General features: G+C 37.2%; 2 protein-coding genes across 2 annotated transcripts; both read left to right on the top strand.

The window, feature by feature from the left end:
- Window positions 1–17636: 17636 nt before the first annotated feature.
- LOC141650236 (protein FAR1-RELATED SEQUENCE 5-like) lies at window positions 17637–18134 on the top strand. The gene has a single exon (XM_074458667.1). It carries the CDS (start codon window positions 17637–17639, stop codon window positions 18132–18134), a length of 498 nt encoding a protein of 165 aa, XP_074314768.1.
- Window positions 18135–18207: 73 nt separating this feature from the next.
- Window positions 18208–19038, top strand: LOC141650220 (uncharacterized). Its single transcript, XM_074458666.1, has 2 exons — window positions 18208–18443; window positions 18522–19038. The coding sequence occupies exons 1-2, from the start codon at window positions 18208–18210 to the stop codon at window positions 19036–19038; spliced, it is 753 nt and encodes a 250-aa protein (XP_074314767.1).
- Window positions 19039–26755: the final 7717 nt, after the last annotated feature.

Raw genomic sequence — 26755 nt, 5'->3', positions numbered from 1 at the left:
TTAATCAAACTTACTGATGCGTGTCTATAATATAATGTTCTACATCTTTATTTCCACGCATTTTATGTCTATTATATGTAGTTTATTCTACTATTTTCCCTATTTCTGTCTACTCTCGTGTTTTTATGTAATATTGCAGATTATTGCGGAAATGAGTAGAAAATGAACCAAATCTTGACCCCGGAAGCTAAGCTTAGGAAGGACATGAGTATTTGACTCGGACTTGAAGTTTAGAATGCATTTCAAGGCCTGAAGATAGCAAAAGCATGGGTGCGCATTTAGTTTAACAAGCAAAGAAGCACCTCACGACATTGCAGGCTGCTTCATATGGCTATATCTCGAGTTCTAGAGCAGATAATCGAGTGATTCCAATTGGAGGTGAAATCTTATCCTCTTAGCTTTCCAACGCCGCGTAGAACGCCTGATTTGACCAAGTAACGAAGAAATGGCAGCTGTTTTAAGATCGGTGCGCGCTGCAGGAATCGTCAGAATGCAATTTTGTACAGCGCTGTTGGTCGATCGACTGGTCCAAGTGGTCGATCGACCACTCCACGGGTCTGACGAGAATTTAAAGACGAGATTTAGCTTAAGCCCATTGTATATTAGGTTTAGGAATAAGAGTTGCGTGATATTCCTATATAACGTAGCTTTAGCTTTCAGTTTTATCATTCAGTTTACATTAGTTTTAAGTTCATAAAAATTATAGGGTTCGTAACTTATAATTATTTCCTTCAATACAAGTTTGTTGCGCATTCGGTCCTTTGGATCTTTATTCGCTGCAATTTCGTACGGTATTCTCTGTTCCAAATTTCAGTTATTGCTTTAATTTCTCTATAGTTAGATCTGCTAGTTAGGAGTCCCAAAGCCGTGTTGCTAATTTATGTTATTTATTCGTTCAATTATTTCAATCATGAATTCGGTATTTTTATGCCTTAGTCTTATTGTTATTTTCGTCATAAGACATGAGCAGCTAAAACCCTTGTGCTAGGATGTAGGGGATCTATAGCATAGATGGCGTAAAATTAGGCGACCTGAATTAGGGCATCAGTCGATCGACTGCCTTCTCTGGTCGATCGACTGTGCTAGTTGGTCGATCGACTGCCGCGTATATGATTAGCATCGTTTTTAATTTATTAATAGCAATATTTGACAGCGAGACCGAGAGGCTATTTGTTAAATGCTTAGTATCGACCAACCCATTAAGATCGCGAGATAGGAGAGGGAAATAATTAATGAATTAGAACAACTAAACTGCTAAGATCGAAAGACAGGTAATTTAGGCTTTAAGAATCACTTTTCAGTGCGAGAGCTAGCATTAGTGAGACTTAGGGGCTAGTAGCATAGGCCGAAAGGAGCTACTGGTTAACTTGGACCGCGAGGACTTGTTATTTACCCATCTACACGACTTTATTTCAGACTTACCTAGGATTTTGTGCCATCGCAGCTATAGTGAACCGACCATCTTAGCACCTTTTTTTATATTTGATTTAATCCAGTTTCTTTTATTGTTCATTTATTGCCATTAGTATAGAACAAGTCAAAACACCACCCTTACTTGTTACTTCTGGACTGAAATATAGAACAACTGAAATTCCCTTCCTCCCCGTGGTTCGACCCCGATCGCCACTAGCTTCGTTAGTAGTACTTAGGTTATAAATATTATTTTTGGTACTAAACGACGGTATCAAATTTTGGCGCCGTTGCCGGGGAGGCAGCGCTAGTTTTAGTTGTTTTTTATTTTAGTCTGTCTTTAGGCTCAAGGGATTTATTCCTTGGGGCAGTTCTCATCTTTTTCCTTTAGTTTTGTTTTTATAGGTCTTTTAGGTCCTATCTAAGCAGGATTTTGGAAGGAGAACATCAAAGGGAAGGCTTGAGTACCTTTGATTCTTTCACCAAGATGTCTAACGTCTCCAGAATTGTAGCACAATTTGAAGCTCGTAATGCAAAATCGACAGGTGGAGAATAGACAAGTCGCGGAAAGCAGGTGTAGAGATGATGATGCTTGTTGCGGCACTTGAGGCTTCGTTAACGCTCAATCTGAAAAGCTTGAGGTGGCACAATTGAAGCAAGGAAATTCAGAGCAGAATGCTTCGATTCATGGCACCAATGAGATTGCGGAATTGAGAACGGCAGTCCAAGCTCTTATGGCCCATGTGGTGAAAATTGAAAGCCAAATAGCAATCTTAGCGGCTAATCAGCAAGGAAAGGATTCGGGAAATATGGAGAAGCCTACTAAAATTTCTGATGCGGAAAGAGATCACGTTTCCATTGCTCATGGTCGATCGACCAACACCACTGGTCGACCCGACAAAGATACCCGAGCGTAACGCAAATCGCCACTTGATTTTCATGGCACGATGACTAATGATGACCGACGAAGGTTTTGAACATGCGCAAGTTTGATATTGTCGATTTACGTGATACTTCGGCCCGAGTTATTGACGGGTCGTTCATAGAGCGAGCTATGAAGTCATTTCCGAGAGTTGATAAGGATAAGGTCCTTAATTCAAAGGACGTTTCAAGGAAGGAAGTAGAAGAGCGGGCCAAGTTGTCGATCGATGAAGCCTCCATTTCCTGAGCGGCTCTAGAAATCGGAAGATGAGGTACACTATCGAATGCATATTGATGATGTCCCATTTTTTATTCCTACCCTTATTTCTGCTCTAACACCTCCGCCCCAGAATGGGAGCAAGATGGAGGAAGATTTTGCTGCTTTGACTATTTCAGGAGCTGGTTTGGGGAAGAAAGAGCCATCTGATTTTCCAGCTTTGAATAAGTCAGAGCGAGGCATGGAGTATGATCTGGAGTTCGATGAGTCGGACGATACTAGAGCATGGAGGGCTAGAGCTGCTAACGATCCATTGAGTTACCTAGATGACGGAGATGGGTGGTCTCCATCTGCTGAGATTAGTATTGCTGAGGCGACTGCATCTAGCCAAAGGCCATGGTCGGAGTTATCCCGCGTTTTTCGCGGATAAACATTTTATTGCTTGAGTTTTTAAGACAATTTATCGCATTTAAGACTATTTACTGTTTTTGGTTTGCGCGAGACTTCGCATTTTATATTCGTTTGCTTAGGATTTTTAAAGACCTTTAGACTGTTACTTTGGGTTGTGCGCAATTTTGGGCGTGTTATTTATGTGCATTTGCAGGTTCTAGACCATATTAACTCAATTTATTGAGTTAATTTCGAAGAAAACAAAGCTTCTGCTCAGGTATAGTGGTCGATCGACTGGTCCTTTTGGTTGATCGACCGGATTGCGACTTCCAGGAGCTTCTGTTCCTGTTCACTTGGTCGATCGACTGGGCTATGTGGTCGATCGACCGTCCAGCCGTTGTCTTTGCACATTTTCGATCATTCCCCTGCTTTGTGTTTGGTCGATTGCGGAATTGAGGGAGTCTTTTCTCCACTTTATTCTCCGCTTAATTTCTGTTTTCTTCCGTTTTCTCATTTTCGCACATAATTTTACCGTCACAATTTTGTTTTCTCGTTTTATGCGCGGTATGTTTTGTTTCTTTTCAGGTACTTATTGGTAGCACTGCTGGCTACTGAAACCTCCTAGCTCACGCTGGTTTGGGGAGGTTTCCTTTTGCGCTTAAAATCTTGTACGTTTCAAGTCACTAGCAAACACACTTGTAATTTATTAATGAGGAAAAAATTCGGCAGCAATTCCCTTCAGTTCTCCAAATACACATATATACATGTATTTGGAGAACATTAAAGGGATCGCCACCAAACTCATTCCTCATTAATAAATCACAAGTACGTGTTTACTACCTAAATGACTTGAAACGTACAAAGACAGTCCCAAAATGGGGACTATTCAAGAATTACTCCTAATGAGTAATTCTTGAACGGGTACTAAGTCAACATCAAATCAAACAACAACACAATCAAATACTAAATTAATTAAGTCAATCAATAGCCCAATTCAACCACATAATAAAGGCTTCTATCCTAAAGTCCGTAACATAATTTGAACTAAAATTAGTAAATTTAAAAGGTAACTGGTAAGAGGAGGTTACCTAATCAAGTAAAAGCAAAAATGAAAAGAAAACAAGAAGCAACAGCTACCGCGTACGGTGGTGCCTAGCAGCGCGGTGACAACCCTGAAAAGAGAAAAGAAAAACAAAAATAACAAGGTTATTCTACCTCAATTCATCAATAACATGAATTATCAAACTAAATTTATCAAAATCAAGTCCTAAAGAAGGTTCTACTTAGCTAATAGCTAATTTCTCTTAATCCAAAAGACGGTTCCACTTAGCAAATTCCATTAATGCAAAAGACGGTTTCACTTAGCTTAATATTAATAATAATACGACGGTTTCACTTAACTTAGTAATAATAATAATAATAATATTAATTAAGACAGTTCCACTTAGCTTAATACTAATCATAATGAGACGGTTTCACTTAGCTACCAACACCAAACACCACCCCACGACACACCCCCACCACGGCCGAACGCCGGCCGACCGCCACCCACCACCCACCGAACCACCCCCACCCATAACCCTAAACCTAGACAAAAACCCCCTTAATCATTCCCTTTTAATTCAAACACAAATTAAACTAAATCTAACTACAAATTAAACTAAATCTAACTACAAATTAATCAAACATACTAACTACAAATAAATCTAACCAACTAACAACAAATTAATCAAACTAACTATAAATTAATCTAACAAATTAAACTAAATAAACTGAAATTAAACAAAAACAACTAACCTAATTAAAGAGGGTGGATGTGGCGGTGGAAATGGCGGTGGAAATGGCGGTGGAAGGGTGGTTGTGTGGTGTTGTTGGTTGGTTGTGTCGTCCGTCGTTCGCCAAATCGCTCGTCCTTTTTTTTTTTTTTGTTTCGCAAAGAGTAAAGTAGGAGAGAGGGGGCTGAAAGTAATAAAAAAATTGGCGACTGACTTTTTGAATTTGGCGACTGAAAATCAGTCGCCAAATTTGGCGACTACCGAAAGTTCAGTCGCCAAATTCAATAAGTCAGTCGCCACGTGGATTCCCTTTTTAAAATGACAGCCTGGTTTTGTACTGAAAACTTTAGCGACTGATTGTTAATTTGGCGACTGAATTTCAGTCGCCAAATTGGCGACTATCTCTAATTCAGTCGCCAAATTGAACCTTTCACTCGCCAAGTTTGATTCCTTTTTTGAAAAAGTCAGTCGCCATATTGGCGACTAATTTCAGTCGCCAATTTGAAAATCAGTCGCCAATTTGGCGACTACTTATTTCAGTCGCCAATTTTCGGTCGCCTGTTTCTGATTTTCTTGTAGTGTCGATGAAGCCTCCATTTCCTGAGCGGCTCTAGAAATCGGAAGATGAGGTACACTATCGAATGCATATTGATGATGTCCCATTTTTTATTCCTACCCTTATTTCTGCTCTAACACCTCCGCCCCAGAATGGGAGCAAGATGGAGGAAGATTTTGCTGCTTTGACTATTTCAGGAGCTGGTTTGGGGAAGAAAGAGCCATCTGATTTTCCAGCTTTGAATAAGTCAGAGCGAGGCATGGAGTATGATCTGGAGTTCGATGAGTCGGACGATACTAGAGCATGGAGGGCTAGAGCTGCTAACGATCCATTGAGTTACCTAGATGACGGAGATGGGTGGTCTCCATCTGCTGAGATTAGTATTGCTGAGGCGACTGCATCTAGCCAAAGGCCATGGTCGGAGTTATCCCGCGTTTTTCGCGGATAAACATTTTATTGCTTGAGTTTTTAAGACAATTTATCGCATTTAAGACTATTTACTGTTTTTGGTTTGCGCGAGACTTCGCATTTTATATTCGTTTGCTTAGGATTTTTAAAGACCTTTAGACTGTTACTTTGGGTTGTGCGCAATTTTGGGCGCGTTATTTATGTGCATTTGCAGGTTCTAGACCATATTAACTCAATTTATTGAGTTAATTTCGAAGAAAACAAAGCTTCTGCTCAGGTATAGTGGTCGATCGACTGGTCCTTTTGGTCGATCGACCGGATTGCGACTTCCAGGAGCTTCTGTTCCTGTTCACTTGGTCGGTCGACTGGGCTATGTGGTCGATCGACCGTCCAGCGTTGCTGTACCTGTTTTCGATCATTCCCCTGCTGTGTTTGGTCGATTTGCGGAATTGAGGGAGTCTTTTCTCCACTTTATTCTCCGCTTAATTTCTGTTTTCTTCCGTTTTCTCATTTTCGCACATAATTTTACCGTCACAATTTTGTTTTCTCGTTTTATGCGCGGTATGTTTTGTTTCTTTTCAGGTACTTATTGGTAGCACTGCTGGCTACTGAAACCTCCTAGCTCACGCTGGTTTGGGGAGGTTTCCTTTTGCGCTTAAAATCTTGTAAGTTTCCGAGTCCCAATTTCATGTCTTATTTAGTTATTTATCGCAAAATCCCATTTCCTTTTGCTTCTTTATACATGATATCGCACAATGGGGACATTGTGTGATTTGGTTTGGGGAAGGGTTTTGCGTCGCATTTGCATTGTTTTTATTGCATTTCAGTTACACGTTTACATTTTTGTCTTGCATTGTTGTTTATTTTCCCCTATATATACAGAAAATCCAAAAAATTGAGAAATTTCAAAAAAAATTCAAACATATCACGTTTAATTTAGCATATAGGTTGAGTCAGATTGGAGTATTCATTACTGATAGTTGTCATTTGCTTAAGTCTTGCATTGTTTCACATCTTTTAGCAAAAGTTTTTGCAATATCTCGAATTTTGTTTCAAAATTTGTTGAACAATTAGACTTGACTTGAAATTTTGGCAAACTACAAAACTTTATAAGGAATTAGAGCCTATAAACTGGTGTCATTCATGACCAGTTTCATTTAGGATTGTGAGTAGTTACTCCCTACCTATTGTGTAACATTAATTTGCACAAGTATGACATTTAATTTATTTTTGCCTACATACATTCGGGTTAGTGGTTGGTATTGCATGTTTGGAGAATGATTGCGAAAATCCCTTTTGTTCATTTTACCCATTAGCTTCACATTAGCCAAAAATTTCCAGTTGACCCTTTAGCTACAATCCATAAACTAAGCCTACCGTTTGCTGAGCTAGTTTAGTAGTTTTAGTGGTATTCGTTGTATTGTATCAATTTTGGCTCGATTTGCACTCTATGAAGTTGGTGATGAATGAAGGAGAAAAGAAAAAGAAAAATGAAAAAAAATTGAAAAAATAGTCCGCCGAAAGAAAAGAAAAGAAAAGAAAAAGAAACGGCAAAGAAAGAAGAAGAAAAAAAAAAGAAATTGAGTTATTTGACTCCTATGTTGCGATTTATATTCTATGAGGAGTATTGAGTTTGGATTAGTGAAGTGTTTGCCTAATTCATTAAGGCATTTGAGCTTATTTCATTGAGTTAGAAGTGGATGTATTTATTCCGTTTGATAGGATGCTAGCTTGGCTATTTCCCTCTCATTCCCATATTGTTTTGCCTCTTCTTACCCATAGCCTCACTTATCCAAATCTTTGCAAGTATTCGGCATGTGACGGACCCTGAATGGTTGGAATGTATGTGCACGGTAGCTAGAATTACTTATCATACTATATTGCATGCATGATCATGTTGGTTGAGTCTAGGTGAGCGACTTTTGTCTCTTTCTCTCTTACATATAAATTGCTTACCATTTGCTTTGTTGAGAGAAGAGTGACCCGGAAGAGTCCAATCTTGAAAGTCTTGCAAGGTCAAACGTTCAACGTCTTTTTGGAATATGCATAAATTCGTTTGCGTGACATTGAGCTGTTAGTAGTTGATTCATATGCATTAAATTGGTTTAAGTAGACGATTTTCAGTTTGTCCATGTTTTGCTCCTTTTTATCTAGATTTAGTTTTGCATTTAGTTTGCTTGGGGACAAGCAAAGGTTTGGTTTGGGGAAGTTTGATGCGTGTCTATAATATGATGTTCTACATCTTTATTTCCACGCATTTTATGTCTATTATATGTAGTTTATTCTACTATTTTCCCTATTTCTGTCTACTCTCGTGTTTTTATGTAATATTGCAGATTATTGCGGAAATGAGTAGAAAATGAACCAAATCTTGACCCCGGAAGCTAAGCTTAGGAAGGACATGAGTATTTGACTCGGACTTGAAGTTTAGAATGCATTTCAAGGCCTGAAGATAGCAAAAGCATGGGTGCGTACGGGTTTAACAAGCAAAGAAGCACCTCACGACATTGTAGGCTGCTTCAGATGGCTATATCTCGAGTTCTAGAGCAGATAATCGAGTGATTCCAATTGGAGGTGAAAGCTTATCCTCTTAGCTTTCCAACGCCGTGTAGAACGCCTGATTTGACCAAGTAACGAAGAAATGGCAGCTGTTTTAAGATCGGTGCGCGCTGCAGGAATCGTCAGAATGCAATTCTGTACAGCGCTGTTGGTCGATCGACTGGTCCAAGTGGTCGATCGACCACTCCACGGGTCTGACGAGAATTTAAAGATGAGATTTAGCTTAAGCCCATTGTATATTAGGTTTAGGAATAAGAGTTGCGTGATATTCCTATATAACGTAGCTTTAGCTTTCAGTTTTATCATTCAGTTTACATTAGTTTTAAGTTCATAAAAATTCTAGGGTTCGTAACTTATAATTATTTCCTTCAATACAAGTTTGTTGCGCATTCGGTCCTTTGGATCTTTATTCGCTGCAATTTCGTACGGTATTCTCTGTTCCAAATTTCAGTTATTGCTTTAATTTCTCTATAGTTAGATCTGCTAGTTAGGAGTCCCAAAGCCGTGTTGCTAATTTATGTTATTTATTCGTTCAATTATTTCAATCATGAATTCGGTATTTTTATGCCTTAGTCTTATTGTTATTTTCGTCATAGACATGAGCAGCTAAAACCCATGTGCTAGGATGTAGGGGATCTATAGCGTAGATGGCGTAAAATTAGGCGACCTGAATTAGGGCATCAGTCGATCGACTGGCTTCTCTGGTCGATCGACTGTGCTAGTTGGTCGATCGACTGCCGCGTGTATGATTAGCATCGTTTTTAATTTATTAATAGCAATATTTGACAGCGAGACCGAGAGGCTATTTGTTAAATGCTTAGTATCGACCAACCCATTAAGATCGCGAGATAGGGGAGGGAAATAATTAATGAATTAGAACAACTAAATTGCTAAGATCGAAAGACAGGTAATTTAGGCTTTAAGACTCACTTTTCAGTGCGAGAGCTAGCATTAGTGAGACTTAGGGGCTAGTAGCATAGGCCGAAAGGAGCTACTGGTTAACTTGGACCGCGAGGACTTGTTATTTACCCATCTACACGACTTTATTTCAGATTTACCTAGGATTTTGTGCCATCGCAGCTATAGTGAACCGACCATCTTAGCACCTTTTTTTATATTTGATTTAATCCAGTTTCTTTTATTGTTCATTTATTGCCATTAGTATAGAACAACTCAAAACACCACCCTTACTTGTTACTTCTGGATTGAAATATAGAACAACTAAAATTCCCTTCCTCCCTGTGGTTCGACCCTGACTGCCACTAGCTTCTGTTAGTAGTACTTAGGTTATAAATATTATTTTTGGTACTAAACGACGGTATCACTTACACCGATCAGGTCTACTAGGTCGAGTTGGATTTTGACCCTAAATTAGCGGCTAATTTGAGGTTCAGGTCAAATGGCTTATGAGGATTTACTTTTTGTGTAGAAACAAGCAAGCGTAGTACTATAAGGTACCTTGCTTGGAGGTCGTAACTACCCTCATACACTTTAATTTGTGATCTGCCCTAAAGGCCTAAATATAAAGAGCTCGAGTCACAGATATTGACTTTTGGTTAATAACGAGCACTAAATTATTTAAATCGTTTAGCGCTACGGATGAATGATAAAGTTCTTATAATAACCAACACAGGAATCTTAAAATATATTTATATATCATGAAAACCGATTACACAACATCAACATGCTCTTCACAAGAGTACATGTGGATACTAAATTACAAACTAAGGTGGAAAAGATGACTAATTAGTTACATTACGCCAATTAACTACTCTAACAACGGTTAAATACGGTCCAATAGCGTTGTAAAACAAAAATACGGAACCGTTATAAAACCTACCGCTGTTGATTAATGACAATGGTCGGGCTAAATCTTTTCGGTAACTTGTCGTTAGGAGCACCTAGATCAAAACACAATTTATAGCTTCACAAGCAACTCTACAATTAGTAAAGAGGCAAGTAAAGGTCGGATCCCAAGGGACGGGAATTGAGATGACATTTCTATTGAAACTAGTGGTGTCTTAGGGGTGTCACAATTTGAGTTGATGTAGAAGGTCACTAAACTAAATAGCAATAAAAATAAACAAGCAAGATGAATTAAAAGAGCTGTAAACAATTGATAAAAAGCACTAGGGTGTCATGGGGTCATAGGGGATTCATGGGAATTGATCATATAAACATATTCTCAAATTATAAGCAAGCAATTATTGTTGTGATGGATTGAGTTGGGTTATATCTTACAATCCTAGGAAAGTTTGGGTCCCGGAGCCGAATCGATTAGATTTTACAACACCTACAAGTCGACTTAGTCTTCCCTACTCAACAACATGCATGGTCTAATGAGACTCGAGTTGGTTTATGTCTTACAAGTCTCATTAAAAAGATAGGTGATGGGTAAAAAATGCAAGGATTCATAAGCTCGCATTTCATCAAACATAACATGTGCATGAGTTGAGATCAAAACAAGCAAGCAAATAAACCATGAAAGCATATTAATTTAAGCATGAATCATTCCCCATGTTGGTTTACCCTAATTACCCATTAACCCTAGCTAGGTGACTACTCACTCATTATCATGTTGATCATGCTAGCAAGGTTGTCAATCATACCAACAAAATGAAACATGATGAATAAATGAAAGTAATTAACAATAATTAAAAAAGGATTAAGAGAATTATACCTACTAATGATTCCAATAATAAAGCAAAGAATAAAAGAAGTACTTGATGCTTGATTGAGAGGTTGTCAATCTCCCAATAATAACCCAAATAATCTTCAATTACCCAAAATAAAGGATGAACAAAAGAGAGATTAAGGAAATAAAACTTGTATTAAAACTTGATTAATTGTTAATTACAAAACTAAAGAGAGATTTGATTGATATTAACTACTCTAAGAATTGATAAGAAGAATATGCTCTTCCAATTAGACTAATGGGGTATTTATAGTGGAAATTAGGTGGATGCATTAGGGTTAACTAAGGGCTTAAATGATGATTAAGTCCCTACTTAAGGAAACGCCGGTATTTTCTGAAGGATGGACATCTTTCTTGAAGCTTGAAGAAATGAATTTGCGCTGTCTAGGAATCCGTGCGTCTTAGGCTCGGGACGGCCGGATTCGTGAGTCTCTGCCCGGGCGTCTTTGAGAAAAGACGGGCGTCTTCTGGTAGCTGCTGCCCGGGCATCTTGTATGGAAGACGCACGGATTGTGGTGCTGGGGACGAGCGTCTTCTTGGCAATCCGCACGGATTGCTGCTCAGACTTGTTTCTTCATCTTTTCTTCATAAAATCCTTGGGGATTTCCTTGGGGATGCAAGGATCTTTCCTCATCATTGCCCAACTACTATAGTATGTACAAAGGCCTTCTAATCTTGTCTCTCCTTGATGCTTGGTCATTGAATTCAATCAATTTAGTCTCATTTTGCCATGAAAATGCAAAGTTTGCACTCCTTTCCTACCAAGGACACAAAACCTCAAAGAATATGCAAAACAAAGAACTAAAGACATTAAATGACCCAAATATGCACTAAAAAGCATGGGAACAAGGCTAATTCGGGGACTAAATATGCGTTAATTACGGTCACATCAGACAACGGTTTTGAAAAACACGAAACCGTTGTTAAAAGTGTGACAAAAGACAACGGTTATGCAACAACCGTTGTAAAAACTGTGGCAAAAGACAAAGGTTCTTGCATAATCATTGTTAAAAGTGTGCTAAAAGACAACAGTTCTTGCATAACTGTTGTTAAAAGTGTAACAAAAGACAACGGTTATGCAAGAACCGTTGTAAAAAGTGTGACAAAAGATAACGGTTATGCAAGAACCGTTGTCTTTTGTCACACTTTTAACAACGGTTTTTACCATAACCGTTGTCATATTTTATTTTATTTTCTTTTTTTAATATTTTGATCAGCGTGTTCCAGCTACTAAAATGTTATTTTTTTCGTTCAATAGCATTTCAACATATGTATATACACAGAATGCCTTCACAAAGAGAAAATTCTACACAAAAGTTTTAAAAACATTCATTCCTGCATCAAAACAATAGTCTAATTTTTACATAAATATCAATTCTCCATACATAGGTCTCTATACACATGTTTTCACATAACATCTTATCGATTAAAATGTTACATTATTATACACTTATCTAGTTTTGTATTTCATTATCATATCCCTCACATTATTAAAAGTCTTTTATCTTGTCGAGCTCTGCGCCGAACATCAGCACATTTGTGTATTTGTTGCCCCGAATAGGTATTGGCAGTTCGCTTGATAAAATACTATAGAAATGACAATAGAAATAATAGAGTATTAATAAGATATATGAACATTTACTCAAATGCAATATACTTAAGATACTCAAATGCACTACACCTGAGATTATATATACAACTCAAAACTCTATCATAGAAAGTGCAATACTTAAGAATGAGTACAAGATAACAAAATAACAATAATTGATGCATCTCTACTACTTAATGAGAAATATATACATTATAAGACATACCACATATTTACAAAAAAGCGATAACTAAATAGTAAATAAAATATAATTAATTAATATCTCAAGTAGATTTTCGGGTGAATTTGTAGAAGATCTACTCTCATTCGATCCTTTATCTACATTAATCTCCTAAAAAATAAAGGTAATATTATGCGATTAAGATGAATATAAATCAATAAGCAATCAACAATAATCCAACTCAATAACATCAAAATTGACAGCATTTCCCACCAAAGATACTAAATTAGCATGATAACACATACTTTTGGATATAGACCACATCACTATAACTTAGCCTTACACTTACTTATAGTAGAAACCAACATGATAACACATAACTTCGGAAATCAAACAAAAAAAAACTTGTAATCTAACATATGGATAATAAACATGTTGTCACGAAAGAAGTGACAACAATAACAAAAACACGAGTTTCAAAAATTCCACATTTTCATATACAAGTATGCGCCTACTTATGAGATAAATATACTTTGTAGTGGTTGCTACCACCTCCTAAACAAAGTTATACTGATTAACCCAATTAAACCTTCAAGAACAAGATTTATTGCAAATAAATGGTACACATCAATAATAGTTTATAAAAGAGCGAGATCGAGGGAAAAATGGTTAATGATCTAAAATTTATGTAGAATTTACCTGATAATGGCGGCGGCGAGAGGGAGGGGTTGTGAGAAAGAGAGTTTGTGTCCAAGAGTTATTAGGAATAGTTGAGTTGAAGGGGTTTTAATAAGCGTTTATATATATATATATATATATATATATATATATATATATATATATATATATATATATATATATATATATATATATATACGAATCGAGTTATTGTACGAACCGTACGAACTAGCTTAATTACACTCTTTTTTTTTTTTTCAGATACATTTTATTATCTTTTCAGATACACTTCTTATTCAGATACATTTTATAACACAACTAGATACACTTTTTCCACCCTAAAATTTTGGATGCACTTTTATAACTTTTTAACACTAATTAATACTTCCAGATACACGTATTAATAATTCCAAATACGCATGTTAATACTTTCAGATACACGTATTAGTATTTCCAGATACGCATGTTAATACTTCCAGATACACATGTCAATACTTCCAGATACACATATTGTATGTGTATCCATACTTCCAGATACACATATTGTATGTGTATACAGTAGTATTCATATACGTATCTAGTAGTATTCATACACGTATCCACCCCACACTACTTCCCACCACCATGCACCACCACTACCAACCACCACCATCAACGATTGCCACCACTACCACCACCATCACCACTGCCCCACCACTGCCACCACCACCACTACCAAACTGACCCCAAACTAACACTACTACCACCATCGCCGCCGCCACCACCACCACTACTTAGATACACATGTACCTAGAGCACTTATAAGTGTATCTAGTCTCTTATTAGATGTATCCACAATCCACCTATAATGACTGCCACCACCACTCCCACCAACAACCACCGTCGTTCACTACCACCAACGCCGCTCTCCGCCGTCGCTCATCACCATCACCACCACCATTCAAATTAAAATTCATGATTTTAAACCCACCACATATCGGATATGTTTACACTTTCAACCACACACCAGATAACCAGGTGTCGCCGGCGGCTACCCAGACCACGCCGGTGACATCTCTGACCACCCCGAAGACGCCGGCGAGTAGCCCGCCACCGTCGACGGTTGTCACCTCAAATTATCATCTCCACAACCACCGACCACGACTACTCCCACCTTTCCTAACCTTAACTTGTTACTCTATCGTCTTCCTTGCTCTACCACACGAGTCACCTACTCACCTCCATAGCCAATCACTCAATCCGTGAACCATGTTGCGCACCACCACTGTCATAGCCGCCTCAGATCCACTACTTCTGACAGCAAGTGCTCCATTTCTGATTGGCGATGACATTATCTTGTTCGAAATACTCTGACTTGAACCCTGGCGTACTCCATAATTTGAAAATAGTCTTCATTTGTTGTAGATCTACAATCTAATCAGAATAAAGTGAAATTGAATCGAGAAATTGGTTGAAATACCTTGGATATTGTTGGGTTTATTATAGAATGAGTGATTTGGGGTTTGGGTATTGTTGAGTTTGTGCGTGTGGTAACGAGATAGAAGGTGAAGTTGATGCTAGTGATGACGACGGTGTCGCCTGCGTCGGAGATGCGCTGAGCTGGTGACCGTTGATTTTATGACGAAAAACCAAGGAAAATGGGGATGTGTGTGGGGTTCGACGATGGGAGGGGTGTACCGACGTTGATGGTCAGAATCGGAGGTTTGCCGGCGCTGGAGAATGAAGTTGAAATTGGACGGAAAGAAGATTAGAAGAGGAAAGTTGAAGTTCAAGTATTTGTGTGGATAAGGATGAGAGACGGAAGTCAGGGTGGGAGGGGTTTTGTTTTGCACGTTTAAATCCCTGTTTATGTTACTTCGTACAGTTCGCACAATAATTTGGTTCGCACGGGATCCTGATTCTATATATATATATATATATATATATATATATATATATATATATATATATATATATATATAGGGTTGGGGTCACGTACGAACTAATGTTCAGTACGAACCTTACGAACTAACCCCCCTATAAAAGACTCGAAAATCTCATTAGTTCTTCAGACACCATTAATGCAATAAAAAAACGCGCATCTTGATTTCTTCGTTTCTCTTTCCGACACCATTGCTGCGCATCAATCAAACTCCATTATTGTACCTCTGAATCGTCTCAAATAAAATCAAGGTAAGTTTTAATTCAGATTTCGAAACAAATCAAATTTGAAAACCTAGGGTTTGCTTAACAATTTTAACTTGAAAGAATTAGGTTTTGCTGATTTTTGATTTAAGATGGTATTTTGTCATTTTGATTGTAGATTGGTTGGTTCATAACTTGATTAACATTATTGTGATCGAAAAATTAGAGTTTCTTTGTTGATAAAACTATCTGATTTTGGTAATAATCTAGCAAGAACGATTTTTTATTTCAGATGGTAATAATTGAAGAAGAAGATTCGGTAATGGCAGAAGTTATAGGTAACTACTGCTGCATGTTCTTTGTATCCAACAAGTTAAAGATGTGTATGTATGTAGATGTAAGAATGTGTCTTCAAACCATTGTTTTTTACATTTAATTTGAAAGGGGGAAGAGGATTAATATATCGCGATACCTTATTTTATTTTTGCTGCTAATTGAGACCCCAAATTAGTTCCTTTCAAAAGTTGTGTGTATCTAGGTAATTGAAGATGTGTTTCTGTCAATATGAAATAATGTATGATTGTGAAGATGGGGGGAGTATTACTTAGATGACGGCGCCGTGTTTGCAACATATGTCCTAGTTGATTCCAGGATTCTATGATCGAAAAATTAGAGTTTCTTTGTTGAAGATGTGTTTCTGTCAATATCAAAAATGTATTCTAAGTTTCCGTATTCATTGACTTAGATGTTAAGGCCTTGTTTTGATTTTGGGATTCTGTTTGGAACATCTGTCCTAGTTGATTCCAGGATTCTGGGATTCTTTTTGTAAGCGATGACTATCAATAATTGTCTAAAAGTGTATATAGCCACCTGAAGGTGTGTTTCTAGAAGCATTTAAAACTGTATCTAGCTACCCTTAGACACCGTAGAGGGAATGGGATGAAACCTGAGGAAATAAACAAAGGTAACAGGGTGTATCTAGCTTAAAAAATGAGTGTATATAACTAGGTAAAGGATTGTATGTAGCTTGAGAAAATAAATTCCGGGTTTCACTATCTAGGATTCTGGGATTCTGTTTGATTCCGGAATTCTGTTTGATTCCTCTCTTCTTGCTTATGATGTAAACTGAGTTCTTTCCATTAGCTCAGATATTGATTTTCTGTGCAGACATTGTACAAGATACTAATGTCCAAGCGTCTTCAAGTAATTCACAAGGAAATCAGTTACTTGTCACTAATGCACCACATGAACTTTCTTTCAACAATGTACCAGGTATTAAATTGTAGCTTTTTATTAATTATTGTATTGTCTAATAACCTTGAGTAGGTTGTAACGGATAAAATTACAATCATTTCTTTTGTTTTTTTGTTGTTGTAGCCACCCCAGAAGTTGTTTTTCATAATCAAATAGTGGGATTGCCAAGATGCTCAGCAGAATTAAAACCAGCATTGTGGATGAAATTTTCAACTTTGGAAGAAGGCATACATTTTTACGAGGAATATGCCAAGGTTTGTGGGTTTCTTACAAGGTTAGACTCAACAAAATTGTTTGATGGGATTATTACACACAAGTGGTGCGTGTGTAATAAACAAGGCAAAAGTAATCACAAGGGTACAAAAAAGAAGAGGACCCTTACGCGAATTGGTTGTCAGGCTAAAGTTAGTTTTAGAAGAATTCAGACTGGTGAATATGAGATTTATGATTTTATGAGCTTCACTCACATGCTATGAATACGCCAACAACTATGATACATCTGAAACCATGTAGGGATTTAAACTTGGTTCACAAAAAAATGATAATGAATAATGCCCATGTAAATCATGGTCCGGTGCAAACATTTACGATGTTCAAACAGTATGTGAAGGGATACAAAAAGGTGGGTGCTTCTTTACAAGATTTCAAAAAATTTTCAAGGGATGTTAAGAAATACATCAGAGAATATGATGCCCAGATGTTAATAGAGAACTTCATGCAAAAGAAGGCTATGTCTCAATCTTTCTATTTTGAATTTGATGTGGATGATCAAAGCAGAATAACAAAGCTTTTCTAGGCAGATCCAATATCAGTTAAAAATTATGCCCTTTTTGGTGATGCTGTTTATGTTGATGCCACTTATAACTTCAACCAATATAAAATGGTGGTTGTCCCTTTCACGGGTGTTGATAACCATAAAGGTTGCGTTACTTTTGCAACGGGTTTGATACGAAACGAAAATGCAGAATCATTTTCGTGGTTGTTTCAAAATTTTGTAACGGCTATGGGTGATCGCTATCCTATTACTATAATAACTGATCAATGTAGAGGCATCAAAAAAGCTGTTAAAGGTGTGTTTGGTGACAAAACACGCCACCGACTGTGTATGTGGCATATAATGAAGAAGTTGCCTGACAAGGTTGGTCCATCGATTTCCCAAGACACAACTTTTTTGAAGGAAATGAACTCAGTTGTTTGGGATGTAGAAACCACTCCAGAAGATTTTGAATCGAAATGGAATTCGATAATTTCCTCATATGAGCTTTGTGATAACAAGTGGTTGAAGAAAATGTTTAAGCACCGTGCTCTTTGGATTCATGCTTACATTAGAGACATATTTGGGCGGGATTTTGCGCACAACATCAAGGTCAGAGTCTGAAAATAGCTTCTTTGGAAACTTCACCAATCCACATGTCACACTCGTCGAGTTTTGGATGCGTTTCCAAATAGCAATGGATGCTCAGAGATGGAAATATTCTAAGGTAATGGCTGATGATAAGAACTGTTATCCAAAATTGACAACCCCTCTCCTTTTAGAAAAGCAAGCTTCTGAATTTTACACAATCGTTATATTTTATATTTTCCAAGTAGAAGTCCAAGCAGCATGTTATACTTGTGGCCATTTACCATCACCAAACGCAACTGGTGAGAATGATCATATTTCAATAATTGATCGTGAGAAAGACAAGTAATACAAAGTTGATTTAAGTGATAATAAGTTTTCTTGTTCTTGTAAGATGTTTGAAAGAATCGGGATACTCTGTAGGTACATTTTATGGGTGTTGAAAGACAGGGGATTTGATCATATACCTAAAGAGTATTTAGCACTTAGATGGAGCAAATCTGCAACCTCCCACCCTCTTTCTAATGTTGTTGGAAAATCTGTCCTAGCTGATTGTGTGTCAATCGAAAGCCGCCAGAACAATATAAGTGAATTATGGTCGAAGATATTTAATGCAGTCTCACTTGTTGAGGATAATGAGGAACATTCTGATGCGCTATTTCAATTGCTCCGGAGTTTCAACGAAAAGTTGATTATTTCAGTTAAGTCGGGCAAGTCAAAAGATAAGAAAGCTGAGATTGAGATGCTTCTGGGGTCAAAAATTCCAACTGAAGTTACTATTCTACCACCAGAGAAGTGCAAGAATAAGGGATCGGGAAAGAGGATAACATCAAACAAGGAAAAGGCAGTCTTGGAAAATGCAAAGCCTCTGAGGAAATGTCGTGCTTGCGGTGATATGAGTAACCATGATAGTAGAAATTGCCCTAGTCGACTCCCTTGAAACTGATTTCAGTGGGATTTGTAGATGTCACTAAAAAAAGTCTGTTATGCTTTGTAATTTTATGCTACTCACTTGAAACTGATTTCAGTGGGTTTTTGGTTTATTTGGTTCATGTAAGATTGGTTTTGTATAAACTTCCAACTTTTATTTTATTTTATATATGTTTTTAGGCTGCTGTGTTTTTATTGTTTTATGCTAACTATGGACTCGTGGAGTATAAAGGGTGTTAGTGTATACGCTGTGTTCAATAGGGAGGTGGACTGACTAGAGTGTATGTAGCTAACGGAAGGAGTGTAATTAGCAGTCCAAGAAAGTGTATATAGCTAACTTAAAGAGTGTAACAAGCAGTCGAAAAAAAATATATGTAGCCAACTGAAAAAGTGAATTTAGCAGTTCAAAAAAATAGGATTCCGAAAAATTGAGAAAGCCAAAAGGTAGGATTCAACATCATTTCAATGAACTCTTGAACCTCAAATTACTCCACGCAAATCGCTTATTTGTTTTTTTTAGGCTGCTGTTTTTTTTTTTTTGTTATTTTACTGATTATGGACTCATGGAGTGTAACTAGCAGTCCAGAAAAGTGTATCTAGCTGCTCAAAGATGTGTATCTAGTAGCTGACTAAAGCGGATCTCGCTAGTAATGAAAGTGACGAAAGTGTATCTAGCTAGCTGAAAGTTGTATGTCTAGCAAAATCAAAAAGTGTATCTAGCTGCTCAAACACGTCGGTCTCTTTTTAGAAATTTAGCCAACTGCTAAAGCTTGTCTTGTTTCTATGGTCTTAAAGTTTTCATATTCTTAGATGAAAAATGGTCAAACAATTCTGAATTCTCCTACAAAGGTGACATTTGTATCCAACGTCCTTTTCTGAAACAACTAAAGGAGTGTATCTAGCAGTTCAAACAAGTGTAGCTAGCAGTCCAAGCAAGTGTATCTACCTGCCCAGAGATGTTCAAACTTATTTTCTTAACTATACCATTGAAATCCGAGCATCACAAATAGGAATAACACCCTTCTGAAGAGTAGCCAACTTAACAAATATTTCCCTTGGATTGAAACGTTACCAACTTAATCAACAACAAGTATTACGCCATACACTATCAACAAATTATCCAGGTTTCAAGTTCGAAATACTAGACATAGTCACCCAACTTAATCAACCTCTTCAAAGTACAAACCACTATTGCAAGAAAAATGTAAATGTGAAACTAATGCCGAATCCCTTTGAAGTGAGGCTTGATTAAAAAAACTGATCCAATAATCTTCATCATCAACCATTGTGAAAAATCGCCTAGAGATTTAAAAAAGAATGACATGAGCTTGAATTATTTTAAAGCAACTTATGGACGTGTAAGGTGTATCTAGTGACTGACTAAAGTGTTTGTAGTCAACTGAACGAGTGTATCTAGCGGTTCAAAAAAGCTATGTAGCCAACTGTAGGACTGTATCTAGTAGTCCAAAAAGTGTATGTAGCAACCTGAAGGAGTGAATCTAGCAATTAAAAAAAGTGTATCGAGCTGCCCAGATACATGTATATATCTAGCTGCCCAAGAATGTGTATCTAGTAACTTCTAAGATGACAAATCAAACAAATAAAAATAGAGAAAGGAGTAACTGAGAAGTGTTTTTCTCCCATTTTATCAGCCGCAACATAATTTCTCGTCGATAAGCAATCAAGTCCTGCAAAACAAAAAAAATGGCAGAAATTTAAGATAAAATGACAGGAAATTTAAGATAAAAATATATGAATTATCAAGTCATCCATTAAACTCACTTTGTAGTGTTTCTTGTGCGTCCATAAATCTGTATTGAACATTGCATCTTCCAGAAACTTCATCACATATACTCCGCAGTCAAAACTATTCAAACAACGTATGATGTTGAAAATGATATTAAAATAATTAACATTATGCAAAATGAAACAAAAATATAGAACAAACTAACGTGTTTGCTTGCTGAGGTACATCCTTGATTTCAGTAGGAAACAAGCTGATGGCCTTGACCCGCTTGTAACCATTGCTGCTGGGTATCTGATTTGCAACATTGACTATCTGTGAATAACAAACAATCAACAAATATATGTATGAATATCTTAGATTGTGACTTTTAGACTGAATTGAAATAAACAATGGCGACCATACAATATCCTCCACATAAGTATTATATTCCTCCACAGCTTTCTTATCATTTTTGCTATATTTCTTGAGAGAGTCCAAAATATAGTTCTTCTCCTCCTTGAGGTCAGACACACAAGCTAATCAATGGTTATTATCTTTGCCAATTGTGAAAAAAACCTACATAAAAGCAAAATGATTTAAATAGGTAAGTAACTAGGATATGCATGGTAATTAGTATTTTATGCATATATTATTACACTTTGGACATTAGTAAATTTACCATCTCAATAGTTGCTCCATCTTTTGGCGTGTAGTGCATCTTAAGATGAGGGCACCAAACAAAGTTTACCTCATTAACCTTTAATTGTGGCTTAGCATACTGACAAATTAACAAAATAAGTTAATAAACTATACTGACAAAAATATGACATCTGTTTTTTCAATTTGAACATAGTTCAGATGGCATATAATTCCTCACAAAAATGAAGTAAATATGAAAAAGTAAAAAATAAATTCAAAATGTATTACTTAGATACCTACCTTCACTGTTAAAGGCAAGTACAGAATATCTGGTCGATTATATGTACACATCACACCAAACATGTCAATCACCTACAAATGTAATAGTGTTACAAATTTTTGATCATATTGGAATATAATACAGAAATGAAAAATGTTTATATACTCACCGTATCCCTTATCCAATGACAATTTTGCAAACTTTTCATTGCGTTTCGGCAGACATTCATCCATTCTGTGGCCACGATAATCTCATCCAAATACCTACAAACTAATACAATTATCACAACTTCTAAGAACACAAATCAAACAAATATGTAGATCATAAAGTTTAGAAATTACTTGTCATCCTTGCGGGCATTGATTACCCGACCCAATATTTCTGTGTCTAACAATTGACGTTGCCAGATATTCTTGGTGGCACCTCTGGGTTTCTTTCTTAGATTCTGGAAATCTTGATTACCAGCAAAAGACAACATTTCATAGCATGCCCTTGTACCAAAAACCTTAACTTGGTTGTTCTACAAACAAGGAAAAGGAAGGTTGATTTATGCTTATCCTATATATAGGAGTAAAAAAATAAGGAAAAGGAATGTAAAGCAGCTTACATCTTGGAGTCCCAAAACACAAGTCCTTCTTTCTCCTTTGTATTTCTCCAACAACCGCATGAGGTAAATTCCTGTATCACTTCCATTACCAAGATTTGATCTCAGAATAATCTCCTCTGGCTTCATGTCACGGACATCTACTATAGACGGCATTTTCTTGAGCAAGCATCTAATAGCAAACTCTTTCTGCATATGACATATATAAATTCAAACATTTCTCAAAATGCAAATGATATTAATATAGTACGATAGCATCAAAAATACAAGTAGGTTGAAATGTGCATATCGTAGACTCAATACTTGGTGCATAATTTACCGTCACTGGCCTCATCAAATGCAAGATTTCCAACTTCTTTGTTAGGAAGTTGAAACACATTGCAAATGGCTTCTCAGAAACTTTTGGTACAAAGATCTGCAATTGTATAATATTTGTTCTTAAAAAATGATTATATCACAAAACCATACTGAAAAGTTAAACATGTAAATACTTACCAAAGCTGCCCCCGTAAAATTGTCATCAATTTGAGAGCTTACTTCAGCAGATTGTGGGAGATACAACCTAGAAGGTGAAGTATGTGCTCTAATTGTTTCACATTTGTTCAACACGCAACACCAGGCATGTATCACTTGTTTAGGCACTATATCACCTGATACTAGCATCTTTAAATCTGCCCGAGTAATTGAAATGTATGTACCAATTTTGAATAGGATCTCACTGCATACATAATGGTTCAGTCAAAATGAAATGAGAAAAGAAAATAAGAAAACTAATGATTGTATCTGCCTAACTATAAATATGAATTGAAGAATTGTTTGGAATGTATCTAGCAACAAATTTGAAGTAGTGTACAAACCTGTCATCAGAAAATTCTGAAAATACATAGTCCAGCGCTTCTCTCTCATTTTTATTCACCTTTCCGTCAAGTCTGATACTTCTTTGAAGAAAAGGAGATCGAAAAGCTCATGTCTGAACTCTAACCCTCTTAGCCCTTGTCCTTTGTATATCTGTGGGTTCATTTGGGGGCAAAGAACAAAGTGGTACAACTTCAAGTGGCTCCACATTTATATTTATATTTAAAGCATCATCAACAATCTTTTGCAAAACATCTTCTTGTGATTCTGAGCTAATAAGTAGTGGGAATTCAGGTGGGGTCAAAGGATCAGGTGATGAACACGAAGGAGGTGTAAACACTGGTGGGGAGTCATGTGTAAGCCTTGCCAATCGACGAAATGAGGTTGAAGCTTGTGCTGTTTTCTCAACATTCAACGGTTCAAACTCCTCCTTTTGTGACTCAGAGTCCACAAGAATAGGAGAAGTTGACTTTGGCAATTTTTCAGACGGAGCAGATTCTGCTTTCTTCAGACGCACCATGATGGAATCCACAAGGTTAGCATATTTTGCTTTCTTCAGAACATTACTCCCAAAATTTTCATCTCCAATGTGTAAACCATCATCATGTCCCTTTTTATCAACATCTTCTTCTGATTCTGAGCTTAGTAGTTTGAATGAAGGTGGTGTAAAATCTGATGGGGAGTGGTGTGTAAACCTTGGTGATTGACGGATTCAGGTTGAAGCTTCTGTTGTTTTCTCAAAATTCAGCGGTTCAAACAACTCCTTTTGTGAGTGAGAGTCCACAAGGATAGGAGAAGTTGACTTTGGCAAGTCTGGAGCCGGAGTCTTGGAATCCAAAAGGTTAACTGATTTTGATTTCTTCAGAACATTACTCTCCATATGTTCATCTCCAATGTGTAAACCATCCTCGTGTACCTTTTTCTCAACAGCTTCTTGTGGTTCCGAACTTTGAAGTTTGAATAAAGGGGACTGGTGTGTAAACCTTGGAGATCGACGGAATGAGGTTGAAGCTTTAGCTGTTTTATCAATATTCAACGGTTCACACAACTCCTCTTGTGACTGGCAGAAACCGATAGGAGATTTTCCTTTCTTTGTAACATTACTTTGAACATTAACCGACCGTTTTCCCAAGGCAGTTTCTAATTTAACAACAGATGCCCCATCCTCAGATTCAAATAACTGACCATTAAGCTTAGACCATGGATTTGATTTCTCACTGTCATGTTCATGATCGAGGCCATTTCGTGTTCACAATTAAGTATATGTGGTCGTTGGTCAATGGTCGATACAAAACACAATTTATACTTCACAAACAACTCTACAATTAGTAAAGAGGCAAGTAAAGGTCGGATCCCAAGGGACGGGTATTGAAATGAGAATTCTATTGTAACTAGTAGTGTCTAGGGGTGTCACAAATTGGGTTGGTGTAGAAGGTCACTAAACTAAAATAACAATGAAAATAAACTAGCAAGATGAATAAAATAAGGGGTGTAAACAATTGATTAAAGGCACTAGGGTGTCATGGGTTCATAGGGGAATCAAGGGATATGATCATACAAACATGTTCTCAAATTATAAGCAAGCAATTATTGTTGTGATGGATTGAGTTGGGTTATGTCTTACAATCCTAGGAAAGTTTGGGTCCCGGAGCCGAATCGATTAGATTGTACAACACCTACAAGTCGACTTAATCTTTCCTACTCAACACATGCATGGTCTAACAAGACTCGAGTTGGGTTATGTCTTACAAGTCTCATTGAAAAGATAGGAGATGATAGTAAATGCAAGGATTCATAGGCTTAGCATTTCATCAAATATAACATGTGCATGTATTAAGATCAAAACAAGCAAGCAAATAAGATATGAAAGCATATTGATTTAAGCATGAATCATCCCCCATGTTGGTTTCCCCTAATCACCAATTAACCCTAGCTAAGAGACTACTCACTCATTATCATGTTGATCATGCTAGCAAGGTTGGCAATCATACTAACAATATGAAACATGATGAATAAATGAAAGTAACTAACAATAATTAAAAGGGGATTAAGATATTATACCTACTAATGATTCCAAAATAATAATGCAAAGAATAATAGAAGAACTTGATGATTGATGAAAGGTTGTCAATCTCCCAATAAACCCAATAATCTTCTAATTACCCAAAATAAAGGAAGAACAAGAGAGAGATTAAAGAACTAAAACTTGGATTAAAACTTGATTAATACTTGATTACAATATTGAAGAGAGATTTGATTGATATTAACTACTCTAAATATTGATAAGAAGAACATGCTCCTCTAATTAGCCTAATGGGGTCTTTATAGTGAAAATTAGGGAGGATGCATTAGGGTTAACTAAGGGCTAAACTAGTAATTACACTTTTTAAGTTGAGCAAGGAGGACCCGGTATTTTCTGAGAGAAGGGCTTCTCTTTTCGTAGCTTGAAGAATGAAATCCGTGCTATGCAGGAATCCGTGCGGATTAGAGTCGGGACGGCCGGATTTGGGCTGTGCAATCCGAGCGGATTCAGGAGAGGGTCGCTCGGATTGTTGAGGGGGAATCCGAGCGGATTCCAAGGAGGGACGCCTCGGATTGTCTTTGGCCGGACGGGCAGATTTGTCCGCAATCCGTTCGGATTGTTGGTCGGCTTCAATTCTTCTTCTTTTCTTCCCTTTTCTTCATAAATTCCTTGGGGATTTCCTTGGGGACGCAAGGATCCTTTCTCAACATTGTTCTTCTACTATAATATGTACAAAGGCCTTCTAGTCTTGTCTCTTCTTGATGCTTGGTCATTGAATACAATCAATTTAGCCTCGTTTTGCCATGAAAATGCAAGATTCTTACTCCTTTCCTACCAAGGGATCAAAATCTCAAAGAATATGCAAAACAAAGAACTAAAGATAAGAAATGACCCAAATAGGCACTAAAAAGCATGGAAACAATGGTAATTCGGGGGCTAAATATGCGCCAATTATGGTCACATCAAATATCCCCAAACCGAACCTTTGCTCGTCCCGAGTAAAGAGGTGACAAAGACTAGGACCAAAACTAACCTATCCTAATAATAATAGCCGATATGAGACAATTAGCGGGTCTCACTCCGCCCCTTCAACTCACAACAAGACAACCATGAGGTAGGATGCCTTCTTGCAAGGCAAGGTGGGTCTTGCCAAAATGGCGACACATCCAAACATTAAAGCACCTAAAATCACATAATGGATGCATCTACAAAAAGAATAGCCACTTTCCTCATCTAAGTGGCGGAAATTACCTACAAGGGAAGCAATTCAAGGGTACACAATCCTTCATAGATGCAATTTATTCAAACTACTAAGCCTAGAAGGATACCAATAAATCACCTCCAAAATGTGTCAAGCTAGTGTACCTTTGTCCTCAATCGTTAAATGCTTTCGTCAAGAATAGGCTCCCTATGGTGTTAAAAACACTGGAGGATCGCGGAATTCCCCCTCTTGCCTAGACAAGAAGAAGGGTCGTCCCCTCTCTACCATGCACAAAAATGGATACGATGGATGAAGGGATCAATAGATATTTGAGTTTCATTTTGGGAGTTTGCTTTTGTTTTTGTTTTTCCCCCCAATTTCATGTGGCATTTGACATTT

This window comes from Silene latifolia, chromosome 1, assembly GCF_048544455.1.
Source record: "Silene latifolia isolate original U9 population chromosome 1, ASM4854445v1, whole genome shotgun sequence".
NCBI lineage: Eukaryota > Viridiplantae > Streptophyta > Magnoliopsida > Caryophyllales > Caryophyllaceae > Silene > Silene latifolia.
The sequence above is the reverse complement of the archived record's forward strand: the minus strand, read 5'-3'. Positions and strand labels throughout refer to the sequence as shown.